Consider the following 25,697-nt stretch of genomic DNA (forward strand, 5'->3'; position numbering starts at 1 on the left):
TCCCCGGGTATGAACCTGTAAAAGGGATACATAATGCACTGTATATGAGGGGATTTCCTCCCCCACAAGAGCTGATTAACCAATAGTGAGCTGAGGCTTTGCTGGATCGAAAGCTCGCACCATCTGCAGGTTATGTTGCCCTGATATCGACAGAGGGGGAATTTTTGTCTCACTGGATTTAACCAAAACTAAACTCCAGAGATTCTGTCCATGACATCGCCTGGGATATTTTGGACTGTAGCAGATCTTGGAAAGGGTTGTGAGGAAAGGAGGAGGAATAATGCGCTCGTGTTCGCTCCAGGAGATGGCTAACAGAACAGGAAGCACGGAAAGTGACCTTACTTTTGAAGAATCTCTGCTTTCTGCTGGTGTGGAAGCCCTTCTGTGGAGTTTTGGACGATTGAAAAACATACAGGAGAGAATAGAGAATTATTGCACATTTACTGTATGCAAATAAGGATGAGATATACAAAGCAAAAATGCATGGACATTTCAAACAGTAAAAATATGAGAATAGCTGTGCAATAGATTTGCACAACAGACAAAAGGTGCAGTAGAGTCACAGAGAGGGCAGCTTTCTGGCTAATAAATACAAACCTGTTCTATTCATCATAAATAAATCTCATCCACTTTTTAACAGATTGTCAGTGTTACAGAGAAAGTTTCCTTAAATGTGCTTTAACAGTGTATGTTTTCTACAAAGTCCCCTTCAATGATTTTGATGGTAACATTAACAATTCCAGTCAGTCAGGATCCAGGACCTTTAACTGCCCATTTATGGTTTTCTAAATGTTTTTTCTTCTTAAATAAATCAATAAATTCACACTTTATTATTCTGGTTTATCGTTAGTGGTTCTGCTTTGATCAATCTTAAAGCCATTTTTCAAAAACTCAATGTTAAGGCATACGGCTGAAAAAGATCTACGTCTATCACCGCCCAGCATTCAGTGTAAACACAGAGCACAGTCCCGCCCTTACATCGCCAGCCTGATCTATGAAGGGAATGCATCAACAGAAGCAGAGTTAGAACAGAAGAATGCTGGGCTGCGCAGTTCGCCTTCCACTCTGGTTGAGAGTTGGTAAAAGGCTTCAAACCAAACAGATAAATGAGGAATCCAAGGAGCTGGATCTGGAAAAGGTTCCTCTGACTCTGGCTGGAATATTTATTACATGGGATGTTTTAATAACAGCAAACCAAACGACATTCTCACTGTGATCGTTAAGCTGAAACACATTATTTGCAGTAGGACCAGGACGTATCCTGGTGATCTGGAGTCACAAGGCAAACATTTAGGATACACACAGTTTCCACAGGTCAGGAGACATTAAGGCTTCTCTGATAAGTTAAGAAGCATTTCGATAAAGTGTTACGGTAACAGGAAGATTACACAACTTTAAAATGTCTGAAAAATAATATTAATTACTGCTCATTATTACAAAATAATAAGCAATTAGCAAACTGGGTTCAGAAAATGCTCTATCATGTGGCTTGTCTTTGAGATTGATTGAGGTTTTTTTGGACCGGGCTGGGTGAGCTCTGTAGAAGATGAGAGGGTGGATGGTTGTCAGTTTTTGTGGAGCAGGAAGTTCTTGATGGGTTCTGGTAGAGGTAACGAGGGTATGTGGTTTAGACGACTTTTGCCCATCGCCCTGCGGATCCTGATGCGACACAAGTGTGTCAGCCTGCGAGGACACCCTGAGAGAGAGGAAAGGAAGGATCTCCTTAGCTGCTGCAACAGGAGAACTATGAGTTACGTTATGAAATCCTCGAGCCAAATGGAGATAAACTGGCGAATATTTCTGTGCCTTTTGTATCATTCACAGCAAGCACTCATGTATCATCCCTGAACAGCATGTTTCACATCTGTAAAAACACACTGCATTGTGGGATTGTCAGTGGAAAGAAGTGTGATAGACACTCATTCCATTTCTTTACGTGCAGAATTCAGACACTAAATAAAATGGCTGACGGTAAAAACTGTGCACAATATAGTAAACAGGGAATGAGTCTGGATGCAGCCCAGGACCCTGAAACTGAAGCAGCCATCATTAATTCTATTATTCACACATGGGCCTTTGTACACGCCAGATGCTCTGAATTAGAGAGCTCCTAGGTGTGTAGGTTAAGTCGGGCGTCGCTCAGAGAGGTTTTTTCTCTGTGCAGTGGCAGAGCGAGACTCTAGGTCATCCCAGAAGTTAACAAATGGCCCATGGATGTAGGGAGGTCAAAGGACAGAACATTTGAAGCACATGGCTGCAGGGCCCCTGTGCTCCAAGAACTGAACTTTATTTAATTGACTTCATTCTAGTTGAATGACCTCTGTATAAAACCCTTCCTAGAACAGCTCCTGGTTAGGAACATACTGTATCTGTCCTCACTGATGTCTGCATGCTCAGACGTTTTACTCACTCCTCGCCTCCAGGAAGACCCTGAGCGCCTCAGGATCCACCTTCCTCCGGTTGGGAGCCTCCAGCTCTGACTCATCCCAGGGCACGAGGGCCGGGTTGGCCCCGTGGTCCAGCAGCAGGTGGATGAAGGCCACCTCGCATCCGTGACGCAGCACGGCGTCCAGCAGGCAGGAGGCCAGGCCGCGGGTCAGGGCCTCGTGGCAGACAGGCCCGGTGTAGTTGAAGTCGGGCTGCGCGCCGGCCTGGAGCAGCAGCTGGAAACAGTGGAGGTGGTGGTAGGCAGCGCTGATGTAGAGAGGACACACCACCAAAGTGTTGAGGGTGCGGGCGCTTAAGAGGAGCCGGGGACCCAGCTGGTGGTCCATGTCCACGTCAGCATTGAACCTGGACGGAGGGAGAGCCACGGATACAGTTTTACAGCTTCTGTAAAACCTTAAAGGCCCCTGAAGAAAACAACTGCACAGAACATGATCGTGAAATAAGAAGATTTGAGAGGACAGCCTGTACTGCAAGTTTAAATTTGAGCCAACGTACTATACAAACAATGTACATGGATTTAAAAAAAGCAATTAAAATGGACGATGTTTGTCTCCTCAGTCTATTCAGACTATTTCTTCTTGTCAAATATTCATCTGTCAGTGGGATTACTGTCCAATGTGGGCTGCTGCTGCTGCTGACTAATGAGACTGTGACTGAAAAGATTTGTGATTGTGCATTCCAGGAAAGATGAAAGAGGCAGGAAATGACCTAACTTCTGCCTGGAGCAGTGGAAAACATTGCATCACACAGCGAGCGACAGATCAAAACGCTGGCCCTCACACAATCTACTGCATCGACCAAACATTAATAAGTGAAGGCTGAAGGACTGGTCCTTCTCAGTGAGCTCTGACAGGACATTCACCTGGATACTGAAGTGAGAAAATCCCACGCTCAGTGCGACCTCACCTGATGAGCTCCTGCAGTATGTCCAGCCTCCCCACCCGCGCGGCGTGGTACAGCGGGGTGCTGCGGTGGTGTCGGCTTCCGTTGGGATCAGCTCCGGCCTCGAGGAGGATCCGCACGCAGTCCAGGTGACCGTTGACCACGGCCACGTAGAGGGCCGTCTGGCCTTTGACGTCGACCAGGTCCACCTCGGCTCCCTGGGCGATCAGATAGGCCACGCAGGCGGCGTGTCCCGCCGTGGCTGCGATCCGCAGAGGGGTGCAGGGCAGGCAGCCACAGCACCACACAGACTTCTCGTTGATACGCCTGGCACCAAGGGACAGAAGGGACGGGTTATTAGATTTATGCATGCTTTATGAGAATAAAATCACAAAACACACACAAAAACAGGACCAAAATATCACTGCTCTGTGGTCAGCACCAAATCAAATATTTAAAAAACGAGCTGCTAAAATAAACTGCCTTCAGCACTACTGTGACAGCCAAGCTGGGACAGGCAGGGCAGGACAAACCCAATGAGGTAAAGCTGTGTTACTGAAATAACAGCGTGTTGTAAACCATGTGGAGGAGAGATGAACTGCTGTAAGCCAGTAATAACGGGTTGGCTGGGTGTGGAGATTGGGAGCGAGTATGATTGCTGCTACAACCACTGAGGGGCTGGGGTTCAGTGTGTGCTGACCACGGTAAGGTGGCTCTGTGTGTGTGTCGCACTGGGCTGATCCAGGATCTGTTCCAGTACTCTACGAGGACGGGATGCCACCGACTCTACTGAAGCGTTGTGTTTGATTTCTGCTGTGGTTCCGGCTAAAAGCAGCAAAGAACCCACAGATGGAGTAAGGTGGTGAAGACAAAAGCTCCCGACATGTGGCCTGCATTAAGCCTGTATATTAAGACTGCTTTGTGGTGGGGATGAGTGTAAGGACACACTCTATACAGCATGTGTGTCTCTCAAGCTGTCACTCAGCAAACCTACTGAACAAAGCCACACAGCAGAGAAACCACAGACCACTTAGTGCCACACAGGAACGCTGAAGGACACAACGAGCTGCCAGTTCTGCAGTCACAGTGAGGCCTTCCCCTCTCCATCCACCCAGAGTCCCATCCCACCACAGCACACACCGTCTGAACTCGTCCTCCTGCAGCAGGTTCCTCAGCGTGTCCAGATCTCCGACATAGGCTGCGTTGTGGAGCCGCATGTCGTCCTGCTCCAGAGGTTTGTCGCAGAACTGCTCCTGGAGCCATTCCTTCAGGTTACGGCCTGGTAAAGAAAATCCTTACGGTTAGTCACAGCTGTGTGAAAAGATACTGGTGTAGAAAGCTTCTCTGATATTTCAGCCGCCTCAGCACAGATCCCCCAGTGTTTTTAAGTTCTAACCTGCGTAAACAAAGTCACATTAGGGCCGGATGTGAGCACTCTTCTCACTGTGCATCATATTGTTATATAACTGCGTTAGCCTCCCTGCTGATTGTGGGAATAAAACACTAATTCTGTGGTGAATTCATTCCTCATGTTCCATGCAGAGCTCCTGGCCCCGGCTCCAGACTGCTGGCTCCTACTGGGACCAGAAATAGACAAGAGTTACCGAGCAGCTTCTCATGTAGTTACTGTGGGGGTATAGTGTTAATACTCTGCAGGTGTTCCTATTATTGTGTCCACCCTGTGAAAATCAGATGCACGCAGATCTTAGTCTGCGTCCTGCTAATCAATCGATCATGACTCTAGAAAAGCACAGATGAAGTGCAGGGAGGGCTGCGCTGGATGTTCAGGCCACACCTTATAAACAGGAGTCACCACACCTGCGCGTGCTGTCCTCTGAGACACACCACGGTCCCCTGTGAGGACTGATGACTCATGGCTGCTCACACTTCACTCAGCCGTGGTTACCTGCAGCAGTGGCACCGGGCAGATCAGACACAGTGATGAGCGGAGGGAAACTGATACTGGGCGGGTCGTCAACATCCGCCTGAGCCTCCGGACCGTCGGCCATGATCCTGAACCGTCACACCGTCACGACCAAGACACTGGGGCTTCGGCAGCAGACCGACGCCGTTTTCCAAACCAACGATCTGGATCAGACGAGATGCATCAAAATAAACAAACGTGACTTGTGTTGGTGACGGCGGCTGCGCCTTGCGCTCACTGCGGCTACTTCCTGACTGCGCTCAGATCAGCTGGACGGATTTAAAGGGGACGCGCCTGAGCAGGACCTGGACCGGACTGAGGGAGGTTTTAAACACCTGGTAGAAGACAGACAAGCGACAAAATAAATACATAAAAAACTGAAAGAATTCTGAGAAATGTCATTATTCTCCGTTACTTTTCTTTTCCAACATGGAAGTAGATGTTTCACCGTCTTCACCACATGTGAGGAATACAATCCTGATAGAGAAATACTAAACATATTAAATTATTGGCCAAAAGAAAGTCAGTTTTAATAACTCTAATGTATAAACTTATAGAATAGAAATATCATCTGGCTGCTGCACCCACAAAAAAACAAACTAAACCACACAAACAAAAAGACAGAGGACGTGATTAGTGTCCTAAACAGTCATCTTCAATACTGTACTTGTACTAATAACATATAGGGAGAGGACATTACAGCCTCAGAGCTGACAAACACACATAAAATATTTCTTATAGCTGTGTGGCACAGTGTGATGAATGTGTTTATATTTGTATGAGGTCGTGTTAAAGGTCAGTGAGTGGTGCCAAAAGGGCTCATGAGGTTTGGATGAGACACTGTATATCCATGTTTCTGTGTGCACAGAGACGAGGCTTCCTGTTAAAATGTGCACAATACTCAAAATGTAGTGTCAGCTGTTTGTTTTTTATTTTTATTTTTGCTGTTAATCTGTGGTGAGTCATTTCTGGGTGGGTAACGTACACCAGAGAGGCATGCAGCCATAGCTCTAGACACCGAGGCCCTGGTGCTGCTCTAAAAATAAAAGGACAGGTCAACAGTGCCATGAGTCCCTGTTAGTGAACAGGTTGCTTACAGAGCAGCAGTAAAAACACAACACTGTTTCAGGGCGGAAACAGAAACACAGGTTTGAAACTTGATGTGGTGATAAAACAGATTCCAGTTCAGCGGACTACAACTTTTTAGAGACACAGTTTTAATCATTATTAAGTCACAGGAGATGAAAGTTTCATGAGGCAACTTCCACAGAAGTGAAAGCAAAAGGTGTAGTCAGTCATTAGCAGCATGAACTATTGTGACATTCAAAGGCCAAAACCAACTGCGCTTTTTCTAAATCGTGAAGAGGCAGTCCGGTCTCAAGTCACTTCTTCTTTGTGGAACCTTAAAGTAAAAGCTAAATGCAGATGAATAATGAAGCGGTCCTTTTTTTAATCCACCTGTTGAGACTGGGGCCAGCGTCTTTGCTGAAAGCAGGTGTCCTTCAGCTAAATCTCTTACTTGCATCACAAATGCTCTGTCCAAATCTGGCTTAATAGCTGTTAAAGGGGGACTCCTAATATGTTTTGTGCGTGTTGCAGCTGTTTCGTGACTCGCTAATGTTGCTTGAGGGCCTTAAAAAGAAAGTTAAATGTTTTACTTCTGTCAACGAGTCTCCTTCAGAGTGTGACTTGGCCGTACCAGACGCCACAAGGTTATTACATGAACTTGTCAAAATTACAAACCAGGGTCATTTATCATTTTCATAATCTAACTCCAGCAACACAGACCTCTCATTAAGTTTCCATTATAAAGCTAAGCTGACTTTGAGTCTGTATTTCTCAGCAACACTCTGACTCTTAAAAATGATGAGAAATGACAAATATGTATTGCAATATAACCATTTATTTCACTCCACTACAAAATTATAATCATTATTTGAACTATGATACAATCTCCACATATACATAATGTACAGTTTAAAGAGAAACTGAAAATATGATACAAATAGTGTACAGTGTAAATGGTCCTTTCTCACTTTTCCATGAGTTTTGCTTTGAAGATTTTTTAATTGGATTTTTTTTATAGGTTAATGTTCTAATTTATATTTAGTGGATTAAATATAATACTGATATAAAATGTAGTAAAATCAGACTAAATGATACGTTAAGACTGCTGAGTCCTTATAGCCAATAGCTCACAAATGAAGAGTGTTAATGAGGATATTTCCAGACTGTCCCTGTTAGTGTTTAAAGACAGCAGTGTTTTCTTATAACCACCAACATAAATAGGGTTCATAGTATCCATTTAAATGTGTTTTTCCCTCAAATATACATTAGTAATATCACAGAAGTAATTCATGTTCTTAGCACAGATGGTGTGTCATCTGCTCTACTGGTAATAATCCATCGATCTGATGAGGAAATGGAAGTGGAACCCAAGTCTGAGCAGAAAATGAACATTTTGGTCGTTATGCAGAGAGAGAGCAGTCACAGCACAGTACGTACGATCATCACATCACCTTCTGAAAAATGAAACTGCAACCGCTCGGCGTTATGGGAAAAAAAAAAGATTATATTGATCAATCCAACCATGATGTCACAGCAAGTGTTTCCTAAAAACACTGAGAGTGTGTGTGCCCTGGGAGGCAACTCTGCAGAAGAACCAACAGAGGTAGCGACTGCATGTGTACAAGTATTAACAACAATGTAAAATGACAGTTGTATTATTACTTAAATATGGAAACTGCATGTTCATTCAGGGTGAGAGAGGCCACTATGCAAGAAAACATTTGGATTTGTGTTCATTCACACATGGACAACAATGAGATGTTTCAATTATTGGAGCTTTGAGAAAAACAGTTATCAATTATCAGCCTAGTATTGCTTCATATTTCCATGTTAGCTACATGTGTACAGCACATTTCTTCAGCCACAAAAGGAGATGGTAAAATATCATCTTTTTTCATTTATAAAGACATGAAAGTTCACACAAAAAGTTGCCATCTAACCAAACATCGTGTCCATCCCCAAAAAAAGGATGAGTTTGGCAAATTCTACAGTACAAATAAAGTTTGAGGGACCTGCACAATCCTGCACGTTCACTGTGAGGAGAGTCAATCTGTTTCTCTGGGTTTTTTTGTCCCTAAAAGTACATTGGATTACTGTTGTTGTGCAATGTTAGGTTTTGTAAGAAAGGTACAAGAGAGAGAAGAAGAAATCTTAACACTGCCCAAAAATGTTTTCCAAGAAATTCAAAGGCTCCTCCTTTAATCTCTCTTAGCAAAGTGCCATGGTGCTTCAAAAATGGAAGAGTGAATGAAGGAACATTTAGGTAAACTGTAAGTATTGTTTTTAAAAGAGGGGATAAGGTTGTTGTAAGCAAAGAAAACGCTTGCTGAAGACAGTCTAAATCCTCCTTTTTTAGGGAGGGAGCTTGAGGGAAGAGGCTTGAAAGACAAGGTTTGGAAGAAAAAGAAAAGACTGTTATAAAAGGTCCCTGGACAGATTCAAACCAGGGCTCCACAATCCTGTAACAACTGAATCAGTCAACTGGGTCACACACGACCCTCCACATTCATCCTAGATTTCTCCAGGAAAGAGAGAGAAAATTTATTAGAACTTTCCTCCTGTTTCAACCGTCTGAATGTGCAACGAGAAGGTTTAATTATTGTTGTATAGCTAGTCCAATAGCACTACAGCAGACGCAATAATCACCATGGAAAACGGCAAATGAAGCAGAACACACGTCTGCTCATTACTCCAAGAAAACTGAGTCCTGTGTGACAAAGATCCAGGTCCTCAGGACTTGGAAAAATGATGTGATGTGTGCCACACTGAGTAATTAAAAGAGTACAGTTTGGTCTAATGACAGCTGAGCGTGTGGCAAAATCAAGCATTAAATATAACTATCTAGTCTGACTATAATGAGCTGTGCAGTGGCTCATTCCACAAAGGCACCGTTACAGAACAGGGGCAGAGGATGGGGTTAGGTTAGTGTGCAGAGCAGGAAGATCAATTTGAATTATTTATGGAGTTATTTCTCCAACTCTACCGTCTTCTTTTTGCATTTTATCACACAGTTATGTTGAAGTCAGAGCTCTAAACCATGGCATGGTGGTTTTATTTACCAGCATCTGCCTTGTGTTTATTTCCCACCGTGGAGTAGAAATATGTGTTTTTTTAGGTCCATCTCCTGTTCTGACAGGAAAACCTAAAAGTGCAGTGTTTGGTCCTTTTCCCACATTATCTCTAAGAAAAACAGTCTTACCATTACTCTGAGGGAGAAACTGTTCATACCTAAGTCTTCAGTGCATTTTTTAGAGGATTTTCTCTGGACCGTGTTTCTCACTTCAGGTTCTTGAGGAGAAGTTGATTCCTGTCACCATCTTCTGGATCTTCTCTTCGTTCTTCAGTATGTTGGACCTTACAGCACAAATCTTGTCCTGCTGGTCCTTGATCAGCTGCTCCAGCTCAGCTAGTTCTGCTTTAAGAGGCTCCACTGCCCGGTCTGTCGCTCTGCAGAGAACACCAGCAAAAACCAAGAAGGAATAATTCATTTCTTACATGAGTTGAGATTTGTGAAGTGACAGATGTTAGAGAGCTAGCACTGTTGCATGAGAGTCTGTGTATGGAGCAGTGCTGGAAATTAAACAGACTTCATTCAACGACTCCTAACTTCATGCATGCTGTGCATGTGCCAACCCACCTCTGCTCCTGCAGCAAGGCCTGTGCGTGCTCCTTGTTCTCCCGCCGCCAGGTGTGCAGTTCAGCCTGCATGGCGTCCATGTCCTCCTGGATGTAGTCCATGATCTTGCCCAGAGGCAGGGAGCTGCGGCACACCGTCTGGATGGACGAACGCAGCCGCTCAATCTCCCTCCTGACCATGTCCCGCTCTTTCTTCCGCGCCGCTTCAGACACCGAGTTCTGGAAGTGAAAGTGTTAGAGGTGGGAGCAAAGGATGAAAACATCAAATACAGCTATAGGAGTGTGTTTGTTGGTGAAACTCATTATATTTCAGAAGTATGCTGAGTCTTACTGGGCAAAGAAAGAAACTAAGTTTTCAGATGATCTGCTTGACTTTACATAGCACTGTATCAAACAGCTGTACGAGTACACACCAAAAACACACAAGAATCACTTGTGTGTCCCTAGACCAAAACATAATAAACCCTCTTTAGGAATTCTACCTTTGCCAGCAACTGGAGCAAGGCTGCATTTAGTGGTTTAGGACTTCAAGGCTAAAAATGTTAGGCAGGAATTCTACCAACCTAGCTGTATATATAAAGATCAAACGTGCGGCTGAATTGTGTCGGGCAAAGAAGGGGGACTGGTTGACTGGCTGGTGAAGGCTTCCAGTGTATGGTGTGTGGTTGAAGGGGGTTGTGTGTGTGTGTGTGTGTGTGTGTGTGCGCGCTATATCCCAGTTACACTCAGTCCCTTGATGGTAAGGAGGGGAAGGTATCAGGGAAGGACCTCCCTTGGCAGGGAGCAAACCCAAGGATGTTTGCTCAGCTGGGCTTCGCAAGGCCTCTGACAATGTGTGTGCGTATATGTGTGCGTGTGTAACGCAAAGGCACTCAGTATTGCAACCCTAAAGCCACACACACACAAACACCAAGCCGAGGATCATACAGTGGACACACACAGCCCCCACCCGCACTCTCGGTCTTAAAGTCCTGTTTATTTTAGTAACAGGCTGTGGCAGTGGGGTTATTTTACTACAGTATTGAGTAACAACTACTACACTTATTCATCCTTTCAAGTTCAACTCTTGGCCCAAATTATGCTATTTGGCTGCACAGATGGGAGCACCTGCCTTCATGCGGCAGCAGAAAGCAGACTTGCGACAGTGTGTAAGCTAAATGACAGCTCCCTCTTCAAAACACACAATCTGTCACACAGCGCGCTCACATGTAACATTTTCCTTATCAAGCCATCTCTTAAAACCAAACGAGCTGGTAATTACGATTTTAAAAAGCGCTGTGACGAGACCAGACCACACGGCAGAAACGAACTCAAACGTCATCGTTTGCCGTCATTCCTTTTCAGGAAGCAAGTACAAATTTCTGACAACCTCACTCTTTGTTACCCGTTTGCGGTGGCTCGAGAGTGTGAGGGTTGAAATACCTTGGCCCGGCGGCTCCCCCTACGAGGTGGGTGGCTTTCCACTGGGCGCCGCGAACCCTGCAGCTAGACAAACACTCCATGGCTCATTCGGCCTGCCTGGCTGCGGTTTGCCCTGCATAGCCCAGACAGGACCCATGGTTTCTTTCTATTTGCTGCCCTCTTGCTACCTTAGCTGCCCCCCACCCCACCCCCACCTCTCCTTCTCTGCTGGAAAATAAAAAACCTGGCGTGAAAACATGACCCCTGGTTCGTGTGCACTCTGTCCGGGTGGATATAAATCACTGCTTTATGGAGGTCTCTGTCAGGGTCTACGAGACCTGTGTGCTCCTAGTTTTCCTTTTTCTCACCCAGATCACAGAACAATATTTAGACGTGGTGACCACAGAGGAGTAGGAGGTGAGAGAGGAGGGAGGGGGGCAGGTTTTCCCATTATCTCAGACATGATGAAGGCTCATGGAGACGCAGAGGACAAAGCCTCTGGCGTATGCTAGAAAGGACAGGTGGACTAATAGCAGCTAGTTCGATTGTAGAAGGAGAAAGCACATGAATAAATATTTGAATCTTGTTTTCATCAGCCTTGTTTTCAGAGGGCAACATTTTTTGTGAGCTGAATTATTTGCTTTAACTACAAACTCAGTGCCTGGGTCAACAGAATAAAATTCTAATGGACGTACTATAACACTGCAGGGTACACTACAATGAGAAATTCACCCAGTCATCACATGCCTAATCAGCTTAATTAGGAAATACGTGCAAAAATGTGATTTATGGAGTGCTTATAGGGAGAGAAAAACATTCTTCAAAGTATCCTCTGACAAGAAAAATGGCTCGCAAGCATAAAGCCTGTCAGTGGCGGAGCAACCTCAGGAGTTTCATTAACTAGGAAAACAAAAATTGAAACACTAGTTGTATAGCTGATAATGAGAAATCAGCTTCCATTAGAAGGAAAGAAACCTCACTCATTACTGCTCATTTATCAGCGTAACTTTGGTTGGAACAAGTGGATGAGAGACACATGTAACGACCTCTCAGTGGAGCTGCTTTGCCCACAATCAAGATGAATCAATTTAAAGTTAAGTAAAAGTCGTTGTGGTACGTGCACAGCTAACTCAAATGTTAATTTCTGAAGACCATCAATCTTTAAAGCTCTTTTAAAAATGGGATTTCAAGTGAATTCCTCTCACAGCACCACCAGTTAAAATATGAAAATCAGGCTTTGTCAAAGTATATTACAGATCACTGAAGACCACATATAACAACTAAAGAGCTTCTGGGAACAATTCTCTCTGCTACCGGCGCTCATTTGGAGACACTGACACACACTCTGATGGTTTTTACAGTGTGTTCTTCAAGCAGATCTGAGAGGTGAGCCAGGGAGCGAAGCATAGGATGAGAACTGGCTCTGGACGTTGTTTATGGGCTTCCTAGCTATTTTTCATAGAAGGCCATTTAAAAGTCTAGCTAGATCATAAAAATAGCTTGGAGTCAGTGAGGTGAGGAGAAAAGCTGACAGCCAATGAGGTTACAGGATGTTGTTGCAAGGTCACTGTAGTCCCTTGGGGAGACAACTGAGATCACCACCCTGGGTTATGGGGTGAACTGGAGGGAAACCTCCTAAGGGACCGGCGGGTGTAGTAACATCGAAAACGACATTACAATAAGGCAGTTTATCATTCAAACAGGCTGACGATAACAGGCTCCTGATGATAATTAACATGTTCTTCAGGCTGAGGTCTGGCCTAATGACAGACTGTGGCTGCTTCAGGTAGGCACTCCTCATAAACCTGACCAAATTCCCTGTCAAGTCAATATGACCTCTACAAAAGTAATATGACAAATGGAATGCCACGGGGTCATTTCCTTATGTTTCCACAAAAAATGCTGGATGTTTACGAAGACACAGAGGCCTGCAGAGACGAGTATTTATTTTCTTGACAATTCTGCAGAGAGTACTCTGGCCCTTCTCCTCCGTGCCTCTCACTCAACAGCCATCCATTTGTACGCCACAGGGTTTATTTATACATCACAAACCTTCATCAAGGCTAATTTGATGGGGGTAAAGAAAAGGGGGAAAAGATACACAAAAATTCTTATGAAAACGCAGCTGCTGCAAGGGGCAGATTTTGTCTAAATAAAAAAAAAGTAGTATCTTGGAATAATATACAATGCTGCAAGGAGGGAGGGGTCGCAAGGAAGGTCATCCCCATAAATACACAGCAAAGACTTTGGTCACACGCATAGTGGCAGGACATGACAAAATACAATAATGTGACTGTTCAAGTATTCCCTGTATTTACATCAGTGCAGAAATGGAGCAGATAAAAACTTGCGTTAACAATAGCAAATGACAAAGCACAGAAACGACAAAGGAAATAACATTTAGTGTTTTGAGAAACGCCAGCGTTTTAAAAAATGAATTGCAGCGGCTGAAATTTCAAACCTGTCATACCACATAGAATGAGGAAGCTCAATATTTACATTTTTGTCCCTGCGTGTTTTACCGTGATTACAAGAAGAAGGGAAAAAAACGACTCTATTAAGCTGACCTCTCCACCCTTTCATGTCAGGAAGGAAGTCATTATAGTTCTTTATACAGCTGACGAGGCAAGGCCAGTGGAGGGGTAGACTGAACTGGTCCTATGTGCAGACATACCTGCTCTAAGCTGCCCCTGCAGACCATACAGGATACCATGAAATGAGGTTTGGAACCTCTGAAAACTGAGAAGGCTGAATTAAGAAAATTAGGATAAACTCTACGAGGCTGCGCTTGTGTTACACAAAGAGCTTTTGCCTGTGTGTGTGTGTCTGCATCTGTGTGTATTTGGCTGGACCTGCATTATCTCTTGAGATCATTTCTTTTTATAAGAAGTGCTGAGGTGAGTAGAGATATGTAAAAACTCACATGTGTAAAACGAGTTAAATGGCTGGCCGACAAATTCCTGTCAAACTATTTCAGTTTACTGGTGGCTGAGCTGAGACAACGTCAGGTGTGAGTTATGGGCGATGATGTCTGAGGCCGCAGTTTAGGAGGGGATAGATCAGGGGCCTTTGTGCATGAGTGACACTTCAAAACAGTGCATCTATTAGAGTCAGGGTGGTCAGCGAGGGAAGGGACCGGGAGGGTATGCTTCAGTGGAGAGGACCACCCAAAGCAGACAGTGCACACCACCTCACACCATAGAGTACAGACCAAACTGTAAATTTCACACTGATTCACACTCCAAATAATGATGAAGGAGCAGTGCTCTCTCTGGCTAATAAATAAGCCGACAGAGGGGAATGCACGAAAAACGGCAGTAATGCGTCACCTCGAAAAAGCAGATCTATCACGTCTCAAAGAGAACAGGAGAGGGAAGATCTTACTAGAACTCCTGACCCACATGTGCACTGAAGTTTTAGTGAAAGATCTTTAAAGACAAAATATGGCAAACCTGAAAACATCAATGCTTGAAAAACAGATTGTGCAGTGTCTGTTTTCTGCAGTAACCTAAGTCTACATGGTCTGCAAGAGTTCACTAAAAGTTAGTTCCCAAGATGGCAGATATCCTCAAACTGCACACAGCACAAAGAAGTCTGTAATAAAAAACATTAAGCATACCTTAGATATTGAGCAACTTCAGAAAACAAGCTCATTTTACTCCAGACATCTTGATGTGTGTATCGGTTGTGTGTGGTCTGTTAGAGGCCATACTTGCTTGTCTGATTATCAGCCCTTCAGCTTCACTGAAGGGGAACATTTTTGTGGTTTCGAGGCGGCGCAATTACACCTCTCCACTCCATTTGTTTATATCTTTCTTTTGATAATAACCAGTGTTGCACTGGGCATTTCACTATGATCAAAATGCTTACCCTGGGAAGCAAACTTTCCAGAGAGAACGGCTGGTAGAACTGATGAGTGGAACAACTCATTGACTCTTGAGTCAACCAGGCTGATACTGCCCTCTAGTGGAGATGGAAAATAACTACTGCTAAAACAGTACAGACCTGCTCTTTAGATTTGGGGGAGGATGGCGACAGTTCATAGTCTTTCTTGGTCTCAAGGATCTTTTTCACAAGGCCACCTACAGTGAGAGAAACAGTGAGTGGAGAAGTGAAAGATTTATTTGCTCAAACCACCAGGTGGGAGAGAAATCAGAAGGCATTATTGCTGCTTTCGAAATAAGTGGGGAACCAAAAAGAAAAGTGATTGTACCGTGTTTCTCTTCACTGTCAAGTCCCTGTGCAGGATCCTGTGATAGAAAAAAAAGGTCAATACCTATCCCACACTTATGTTTCTCCATGGTATTTGAACAACTTACTGTTCAAGCCACTTACCACCTCCATCTCAGGAGCATCTGGGGGTGGAGGGACAGCCTCCTCCACAAGGAACTGCTCATCTTCATCCTCCTCATCCTCAGACAGCTTCTTCCCATCCATGATGACAGGTGCTGAGGGCTTGGCACTTGACAGTCTGGAAGACAGACAAAGAGCCTGACTCATTTCTAACTGAAAACTTTTATGGTATGTACTGTATGGGAGACATATGCCATCTTGTGGACACTTGGATCAGATGTAACTGCTGGTTGACTGGTTAGACTTGCTCCACTCGTTCCAATAACAATATCCTCATCCAGTGAGTTTTCTCCATTTGGTTTAATAATCTAAATGACCAATAAATATTGACAAAGAAAAGGAGGTGTTTGTCCTGCCCAGTACAAGTCAGATTTATGTCATGTGTGTTATGTATGTTGAAGTCACCTCTCTGAGTTCACATCAGTGTAACTCTCCTGCCTCTTGACTCGAGGAGGCGCTGGGCGAGCACTGCTGGGTCGGGCAAATCGTCTGTTGCTGTAGGATTAAAAGATTGCACTTATTACTGAAATAAGCTGTTAGACTAACAACGTTAAAACTAAATATGTTCACATTTATACGAGTAATTTGTGTTTAGTTTCACAAGCTACGTTATTATTCCTTGACTTCTTTTTACGAGAATAATTCTCTGTTAACAGCTCTGTGACGTTTTGCCAAATGTCGTCTTTGTGACAGCTACACTGAGTCAAACTGTTGCTTGGAACAATAAACATTCACAGTATTAATAACAGTAAAGCTGCTGTAACACAGCTGCCCAACCAATTTTAGCCGATTAGTCAGTTAAAGAACAGAACACTCACAATTATCCAAATTAAGCCAATTATTCAACTGTATAATCCACTGGAACTGATCCTGGATTGGTTTCAGAGGCAAAACGAAAACAATTTAAAATAAATAAATAAAGTAATATAAGAGAATATGATGCAATAACAGTCAAATAGAACCTCTAAAATGACTTCATTACTATAATTAGTTGACTCAACATTGCCCAGACACACTCTCATCAAAACAGCCTGAGCTTCATAAATGTAATGTTCATTTTATGACAATTGTGCAGTACTGCATTATACTGAATACAGCTGAGGTACTGGTCACAGCATGTACATGTATGTATACATGTTTGACAGAAAAATAAGAGAGTCGATTAAGTAGTTGAAGAGAGCGATGGAGGATTATGATATTTAATGAAAGTGGTGTTTTTTTGTTAGTTCGATTTGTATCCTGTACAGTACTGATTCCTGTCTCTGTCTCCTGCCACTCGCCATGTGGCCACCACATGTCCTCCGACTTCCCTCCCCATCCCAATCACCTGTCTTCTACTCTCTATTACCAGACCTTTCTTTCCTACCTACACACTAGTCTGTTCCCTGGTTGTCAAGTTCCTTGTGGACTGCTGTCTAGTCATCCTGCCAGTTATCTGTTCTTTGTTCCTGTTACCTGAACCCACCCAGCTACAAGTTTTCTTGCAAGTCTGCAGTTGGGTCCTCCCTACCTTTGCTCCATACGCCAACTGTGACAACCTCAGGGAAGTGTTTGCAAAGTGAGTGAAGCTGTTGACTGTACCGACCTGGAAGCCACGTCAGATGGACCTGAGGAGCCTGCAGCGTCTCCATTTTCCTGAGGGACAGGTTTCTGGGCTGACTGAGCATCTCCATCTGTGAAAGGACAACAACTTGTATCTGAATTCTTTCATATGCTTTAAAAAGTAACTTGATACCTCCTGAAAATGCCTTGCCTCTACTGAACTTCAGTGACTCACCTCCACACCTGAACGCAGTGATGTACAGCTGTACTTCAGGATCAAGTGAAATGATGCTGGGTGTGGTTACAGGTTCAACAGGGAACGTTTCTGACCACACCAGAGGTGAAGCAGGTTTGGAGCTTTTTAGCCTGGCGTTAAGTTACACTATAAGATCTGAGCAGATATGCTGTTTCATTGTCCGCTGAATTATTAAATAACCTAAAAAACAGAACTCATACTGTGTCCCTTTTTTTAGAATAAACCTCCAGCTGTTATTAGGGAAGTCAGCCAGTTGTACTGCTGCTCTCTGTTGTGCTGCGAGCCTGAAGTCTGACCCTGACCTGCTCTTGTTTTCTGTTTGTGCACTTTGTTGTGAACCTGCTGGTGTCATCTCTTGCTTGCAAAAACAGACAGACTTTGCTCTCTTTTCTCCTGGATTTAGAATGATGTGAAGACTGACTACAGCAGTAGAGTTTATCCCTTTTGGACTTCACTGAACTTTTCTGGAATTTCTAAAAACCCTTACAACTTTCTGTTTATTTATGCAAATGTCTTTTTCCCATGTATGGTTCCTCATCTACTGCACACCCAGACAGTTTGGGCTGGGTTGGGAACTGTTGCTACTGCCTGTAAAGACCATTGAGACACTATCTGATATTGGGCTTTACAAATAAACTTGACTGACTTGCTCATATGCTTTACCAAAGAATATCGTTGCCCTTAATCACTGGGTGAGTCACTTGATCACTCACTCCCTCTCTGACTCAGTGTGGAGCCTGAACCCAATGGAGCATTCTGACATTTTGGGGAGAAGGCATTTCTGTGCTGCTTTACCCTGAGCCAGATTAGCAGATAAATTCATTTTAAGCCTTGTGCTTTCAGTATGGAGGTGGTTAACATAGCTGCCAGGGTTTCTTTCAGGATTTTACATTGAAAGTCATCATCAAATGTATGGGTTATTTGATGTATGTAGGGGAGTGATCAATATCACTACTCTCTCAGTTATTGCAGCTTAACATGGCAATCCTCAATATGCATCTTGGATCAAGTGCAGCAAATCCCCTTTCATGTTCATCCCATTTCCACTGGAAAAATCCTTGTGTGAATATTTAAAACCTTTATATGCTCCTCTTTGTGTGTAGCTGCGTAAGAGAGCCAGAGGACACTTACCTCCCTCACTGTCAGATTCATCTGTTGAGCAAAAGACAAGGCATTGTTGGTGTCCTTTCTGATATAACTATGAAAATAATTACAGTGCTCAGTTATTATTCTCATGTGACATTCTAAGTGTAGACTCTGAAGAACAGATGAAGAGGCTGTGTATCTTTGCAATTTTTAGCAAACTGTGTTTGTGGAAAACCTTTTCTCAATGTCAGTTCTATGAGGCTTATATTGCCTCTGCCAACAGAGATCATGATGAGTCACTCCTACCTCCCACTAAAGAAACTAGTCAGTGATTTTATTAGACAAGTGGAAAGCAAACAGAAAGCAGTCAACTATAAAATCAGTTTGGATGCACTAAAAAGCCCGTCTGTCAATGATTAAAGTACAGTTAGTAACATTACATTAGACATCTGTAGTAACTAAGTGAGATGTCCCTCATTGGAACAGGTGTTTAAAATAGGGGAAGGATGAGTTTGGGCCGTTACCTTGACCTCCAATTTTAGGTCTCCGCCTCTGCCCTTTGGCAGATGAAGGCCGAGGTATTCTAGCTGGACTGTCAGTCTGTAAGAGGAGGAAAGAGAAGAAAGATACAGCTTTAGGATAATAAGCACTGAAGGCAACACGTCACTCACTAATGATTAGGATAGTGTGGAAAAGCCTAATAATTTAGTAGCATGTAGCATTAGTCTAGAACAGCAAACAAGCAAGAGCAGTTTCCTTTTGGAAAAGCAAAACGACAGAATGAGCTTTGGAAGCTTCAATAACAGAAATGTAACAGCAGTAAAATAAAGCCAGAAATTGAGCTATAAATTGTAATATAACTGCGCTTTGTAACCAACTCCTCCTCATGATTGGCGGTTTTATGTTTAACTGAACACTCAAACCATGCTACATATTTCCAAACCAACATTTCATCTTTGAAATGGCTTTCTAACATCTGAACAAGCAAGTTAGTGAACTCAGTTGTTTTACAGCTGACGTATGGAGCTAAAACATACAGCATGCCTCGTGTCATTAATAAGTCTGACAGCAAACAGGCCAGATGTAGGTTTAGCATTTCACATGTGATCCACAGCGAACAGTTGCATGGCTCACACACAGGGAATTCCCTCATGGCAGCAGTACAGATGTAAAATGCATGGTTAAAAGCAGAGTGCGTATCATTTTACAAACTAAAGCCAGAGGCATGCGAGTTGCTCGTGAATGGCGACAGCTTGCAAAAATTCATATTGGATTGTTACGGCACTAAGTGATGCATCGTTTTCTGAAATAAAAAAGTGTTTTTTAGCCATTAAATAAGGGACACTAAGTTCTTACCTGGTTTTCAACTGCTTCTGCAGGCTGCACACAGCAAAGAACACAGCATTATGCCACGTCACATTTATCAATTACACAAATTACAAATAGAAGGGAGCAAGACCTGACATGTCTTATGCACTATAGCCCATATAAGCAGTAAACCAAGCAGCCAGCCACCCAAAGGCAATCTAACACTAAAATTTCTGCTATATACAGGTCTCATTCTCTACTCTCTGCAAGGTTGAATACCTCTTCAGTTGAATTTGGTTCCTTGGAAGAATGAGAGGCACATCAGAAAAAAATCAGATTTTTAAAAAAATAAAACCTGCATAAGATGTGTTAAATTTTTTAAATATGTGAACAGACAAAACGAGCATCTAACTATGTTTCTTTAAAACTCTCTGTGACAGATGTAATATTAGGTCTAAGTGTAAAAGTGTGCACTTTAGACTAAAGAAGAGAACTTACAGCTGGCACAGGTTTGGCTGTTTTGCTGGGCTCGTCAGGGCTGGAGGTTTGCTGTGGTTCCTCTGATACTCTGGCCTGAGCACAAACATACACATTAAATGTAAACACTGGCGTTTGTTGCAAACATGTAAGATGTGTGTGGGCTGAAGAGACACACCTTGCTATTGCCATTCTCTACAGTTTTGTTCCTCTCTTCCCCCTCTTTGTGTCGCTCTCTCTCCTTCTCCCGCTCTTTGTCTCTGTCTCTTCGTTTGTCCTTGTCTCTTTCCCGGTCTCTGTGCGAATCTCTCTCTCTTGTCTTTTCCCGGTCTTTATCCTTCTCTTTGTCTTTTTCCCTTTCTCTATCTCTCTCTCTGTCCTTCTCCTTGTCCCTGTCTTTAACTCGTCCTTTATCTCTATCCTTGTCTCGCTCCCGGTCTCGGCTCTTGTCTTTGTCGCGGTCTTTGCCACGGTCCTGTTCACTGCGGTGGTGCTTGTCAGAGCGTTCCCTGTCCCGGTGGTGCTCTTTCTCCCCATCTCTATGGCGACTCTCCTGCTCTTTGGGCTGGTCTGGGTCCTTCTGGTCCCGGCTCCCGCTGCGCTCTGTAATTTTCTTCTTCTCCTGGAACAGTTCAAAACAAAACAAAGCGTGAGGATTTACTTTTAGCCAAAGACATATGCTGGGAAACTCACCATTCATCAAGGCTAACACAGAAAATACATTTCACACCAGATGAGGGATTTAGCAGTGGGGAACATTTAAAATTCCACACTTTGAGAGGGGCTGAGGACTCTCACCTCTCTATCCAGGTGACGCTCACGTCCTCTATTCTCCTTGTCCTGGGACCTGGAGGTGCTGGCCTTGGTCTTCATGTCCACCTTTTCTCCTGCAAGTACTCGCTTCACTGCATCATCACTGGGCATCTACAGATTAATTTTAGGAGAGCCACTCAATTTTATGCAGCAACACTGTTAATGAATAACATTTACTCTTGTTCCCTCTATAAAACGTCCTTAAGCAAAATGCTAAAACTGGTCCATGGAGAGGAGAAATACTACTTTCAGAACAAGTGCACATTAAAGACATTCTCATGTTTTCGTTAAGTTCTCAATTCCTTTGTATCATACAAGTTAAAAACACCATCTCTATTACAGTTGTAACCAGATGGCTTCAACGCCGCAGTGATGTTGCATAAAATCTGAGAGGAAGACATTTAAAGTGCTAAGAATCGTCTACATGACATGATATCAAAATACAGCTATCCCCCAGGCACCAGCTCATCTGTTTACACTCCATCTCCAGGGTGCAATTAAAATATTTCAAAGTTCCCCCTGAGGCAGCTGAACAGTTTTCTCAAGAGTCTAATATTTTAATGTGAAAAATAACACACACTTAATTTTCCTTTTTACGTGGTGCCATATATTTGTGTCTCCAGCATAACATAGATAAAATTGTCAATGAATGAATTTGAAAAATTGGAGGATTGGAATGTTAGTGTTTTAAACTTCACAGTCAGCTTTTCAGTGTGTGTGTTTAATCTTCTGAGAACACAGACCTTGTTGAGGCAGCACTTGGCGATGACCTGCAGGAGCTCATTGGTTTTCTCAGGCTCATGGCCAGCCACAATGCGTGCTGGCTTTGCTGCCAGGGGCTCACCACTCACCAGCATCACGACATCTATGGCTTTCTGGAGGAAGGCTATCTTAGAATCCTTATCCTAGAAAGATAAAAGACGTTTTGATAACCAAGAGAGTGCACAATATGGTTGTTAAAGTAAAAGGACTCCAATGGGAGTTATTTTCCAACACACTTAAGAATGATTAAGCCCCTGAGATATGCATATCCCTGCAGAGTTCAACACAAGCCACATAATAACATGCTACAGTTCTACATACCATGAATAGTTGTGCATAGTTGCAAAGTTGCAAACTCGGTCCAACTTTTTTCAATCTGTCCTTACACTTTTTCACTATAATTAGCCCAATAATCACAATTTATGTGCACCATTTAACTCTAATTCCTCTCTACATGTATTCAAGTAAGCCTTGCTTCATTTTGTATTGTCAGCTACCCTGTACTGCACAGTTTTTAATGGCGTACGGTAAAGCCAAAGATTATTTTTCCACAGTACGGACAATAAAGTTCCTTACATTAATATTAACATTAACATTCTAGTAGGCATGTAAAAAGAACAGACACTATTCCAGACAAATGACCCGGTTAAGCAGAGCTTCTAGTCTATCAGGCCGCTACATCTGAGAAGCCTGCCAACTGTGTAACATAAGTACTTGTAGTTTGTGCAGCCACCTGGCTATAACATCACAATAGGCAAGGCTGCAGAGGCTTTCCAGGCAATTAATACATCACATAATTTACACAAGAAGTTTTTTGAAACTTTTCAGAAAACTTCAGATGATAGATGAAAAGAATTCTATTATTGTGGAGGCACATCAATGTGATCTTTAAAAATATGAGAATTGTGAGTACATTATGAGAATTACATTCAAATAGTAACGGACACACAGTGTTAACCTGGTTGATAATTTAGCTAAAACTAAGTGTTAAGTTTAAGTATTGACTGAAAAATTCCTCATCTAGTTCATAAAGCACTACATAGTCTGGCACAGAAATATGTGTCAGACATACTGTACTTTTGGTGAAGCCTTTTTGAAGTGCATGGCGAAAACTTTTGGTGAGTCCATTTAGCTCTTGTAACATGCCAAATGATCTGGAAGAAGGTTTCGGTAGAATATTTAATTAGAATTAATTGGCCTTCAAGTTGTGAGTCACTTCGTTCTGAGCACTAACATATATCTGAGCGTTTTCTCCTAGCCTAGCACCTTCCAGTCCAGTATTAATTTGGGGTGAGCTGTCAAACAGCAGACTTGAGTTCTGACACCTTGACAGGCCCTCTTAGTCATGTCCTGCCAGATCCTCTCACTCAGAGTGTGTTACACAGGCAGTGTGTAGGGTTACCTCCACACCCAGACACCCTTCAGACTGTCCCATGTAACACACAGGTGATCTTCTACGCAAGTAATACTGCTGCTTAGGACATTAATATATATTCTGTACAAAAGAAAGTGCATAATCAGACAAATTAACACAAGAAGAACACTACTGACCTAAGAATACTGATATCAGGAGGCTAGAGATTAGAAAAACAATCAAACAGAAAATAATAGCCAGAGAGTCTAGCCAGGTGGACTGAGTGTAGTCAACTTACCTTAACATTATCTGACTTCATTTCATTCTCTCCATATAGCCCTTTCATAAACCCAGTGGTCCTGATGACCTGAGAGTGGGGGAAATAAAGGTGTAATTATTACATAATCTGCAGTATCAACCATTTCATCCACTGTGTGGAGATCTTTTCTATCATTATCTACTTAAAGCCTAAAATACTATATATAAATACTATAAACCACCATTAAGCAGTTTTGTACCCAATTCCAGAATATATTTATATGAGTCCCAGTATGTAGCCCCAGGGATTTTCTAATGTACGCTAATTTGATAAAAATCAAAATAGTACATTTCTTCTATAACTAGTCAAAATTCAGTTGTTGGATAGACCAATCCTAAAGTCAAACGCATTTCTAATCAGAGGAAAGGAGTCACACATGTCGACACGCTTCCCTTTATCAAATATACATGAACCTACGGTGAAATATGAGGCTGCCCAACAGGTGGAGAGTGAGAATGAGACCTCACTTCTGTTTAGAAAAGTGAAACAGATTTTTACTCTGCTTTACATTTAAGGTCAAAGGATTCTGTTGTGTGTAACAATGTAACAAAGAAGAAAAAGAAAATGTGGTTTTGTGAGTTATCCAGAGACTGCTTGTGAGTAGTAGGTGGTAGCTGACCCCGGTCTGTACCTGACCTCTTCACCTGAGAGTAACAGCTGCTAAACCAATCCCAACTGCATGGGCAAGAGACATTTTACTGCAGACTTCATCACCAAGCTTCAGGTGTATCTGTAACTTACTCATACACGCATATGTACCTTAACTTATTTTGCAGCTTTGGGACAGCTCTGAGGAGCACAATCTGAATCAAGGAACGGCAACAACGTTTTGTACATTTACAGCAACTAAATAAATCAAAACATAACGTAGCTAACCCTCTATTTCCCCTCTTATCGAACAGCACAGCTGCGATAAGCTGCTCAGCATCCCTGATCTCAACGTGACGGGTTCTGAGAGGCAGACACATTTAGGCCAACGTAGGATTCACAATCGTTTCACCCCGGTTAGCTAACCACAATGGACAAAAATTGGTTTGTTGATCCCTGTGCGGGCTCAGGTCGTGCCTAGCAACTAGACGACGCTGTTGACATGGCTAGCTAACTAGCTAACCTGCAGTATTAACAACTTACTACTGTATTACTGGTGAACGTTAGCAATTCTTCGGTCGATGATTGACCTTAATGACTCGGCCAACCTTATTCGTGATACGACAGATAATATGATAGCTATGGAGGCAGTAACGGATCAACGAAGTTAATGTTACTTAACTTAGTTGGTTAGCTTAGTTCATGCTAACGGTGGTGTATTAGCTAGCCAACTGGCTCACTTATGTGTGTTTTAAATGACACTCGCACCGTTGGAATTATACTTATTTTATACACGAGGACTAAATATGCTTTTAGTTAAACAAATGTAAGCTTGCTAACCTAACGTAGCATTAGCAGATAAGTCTCACCTCACTGAAGATGTCGTGGAGGTATCGAAACGGGGGCTTGCTAAGCAGTTTCTCCGTGAGAGGCGGTTTCTTTATCACTTTGCCCAGCGTGTCCTGGGTCTTTTTGACCACTGCCGCATTCATGACAGCAGAAGAAAGTAAAGCGAAGTAATTTTAGCGCAGAGCCGACAACAGAAAAGTAATCCGGAGTGAAAAAAACTGGTTGGCTCTGTCGCCTGGTTGCTATGTCAATATTCTGCAATCCCACAGTGCATCATTGCCGAGGACTGCGCCTGCGCCGAGGGTTTACCGTTGCTAAGCGCTACCTGTGTCCATAGCAACAGCTAACAATCTGCAACAAAACTGTGGTAGGGTACTGATAGATAGATAGATAGATAGATAGATAGATAGATAGATAGATAGATAGATAGATAGATAGATAGATAGACAGTAAACACAGTCTGTGCCATATTATTACACAAAAACACTCGAAAATAAAAGCCCATGTATGCTGATATACTGATATACCATAAATATGTATGTGTATATATGCAGCATATAGGCAGTTTAGTTTCAGTACTATATAACCAGAGTCATAAGAACTTTCTGCAACAGATGATAATGTGAATTTA

At 43.0% G+C, this 25,697-nt stretch overlaps 2 protein-coding genes across 3 annotated transcripts; both read right to left on the reverse strand.

Moving 5' to 3' along the window:
- Positions 1 to 424: 424 nt before the first annotated feature.
- Positions 425 to 5,598, reverse strand: asb1 (ankyrin repeat and SOCS box containing 1). Its single transcript, XM_018682266.2, has 5 exons — positions 5,237 to 5,598; positions 4,471 to 4,609; positions 3,355 to 3,657; positions 2,411 to 2,793; positions 425 to 1,696 (listed from the first exon to the last, which is right to left on the reverse strand). Exons 1-5 carry the CDS (start codon positions 5,337 to 5,339, stop codon positions 1,566 to 1,568), a joined length of 1,059 nt encoding a protein of 352 aa, XP_018537782.1. The 5' UTR covers positions 5,340 to 5,598; the 3' UTR covers positions 425 to 1,565.
- A 1,541-nt stretch (positions 5,599 to 7,139) lies between these two features.
- Positions 7,140 to 25,348, reverse strand: LOC108887090 (TNF receptor-associated factor 3 interacting protein 1). 2 transcript variants are annotated; one of them, XM_018682267.2, is made up of 16 exons: positions 25,087 to 25,346; positions 23,609 to 23,677; positions 21,938 to 22,099; positions 21,180 to 21,305; positions 20,560 to 21,003; positions 20,403 to 20,477; positions 19,953 to 19,976; positions 19,121 to 19,196; positions 18,642 to 18,662; positions 17,298 to 17,385; positions 16,118 to 16,207; positions 15,695 to 15,830; positions 15,573 to 15,609; positions 15,365 to 15,441; positions 9,960 to 10,177; positions 7,140 to 9,769 (listed from the first exon to the last, which is right to left on the reverse strand). In XM_018682267.2, the coding sequence occupies exons 1-16, from the start codon at positions 25,207 to 25,209 to the stop codon at positions 9,604 to 9,606; spliced, it is 1,932 nt and encodes a 643-aa protein (XP_018537783.1). In that variant the 5' UTR covers positions 25,210 to 25,346; the 3' UTR covers positions 7,140 to 9,603. The 2 variants fall into 2 exon arrangements, with proteins under 2 accessions (XP_018537783.1, XP_018537784.1); XM_018682268.2 differs by lacking the exon at positions 19,953 to 19,976 and having other exon boundaries at positions 25,087 to 25,348.
- Positions 25,349 to 25,697: the final 349 nt, after the last annotated feature.

This window comes from Lates calcarifer, linkage group LG1 (assembly GCF_001640805.2).
Source record: "Lates calcarifer isolate ASB-BC8 linkage group LG1, TLL_Latcal_v3, whole genome shotgun sequence".
Lineage (NCBI taxonomy): Eukaryota > Metazoa > Chordata > Actinopteri > Centropomidae > Lates > Lates calcarifer.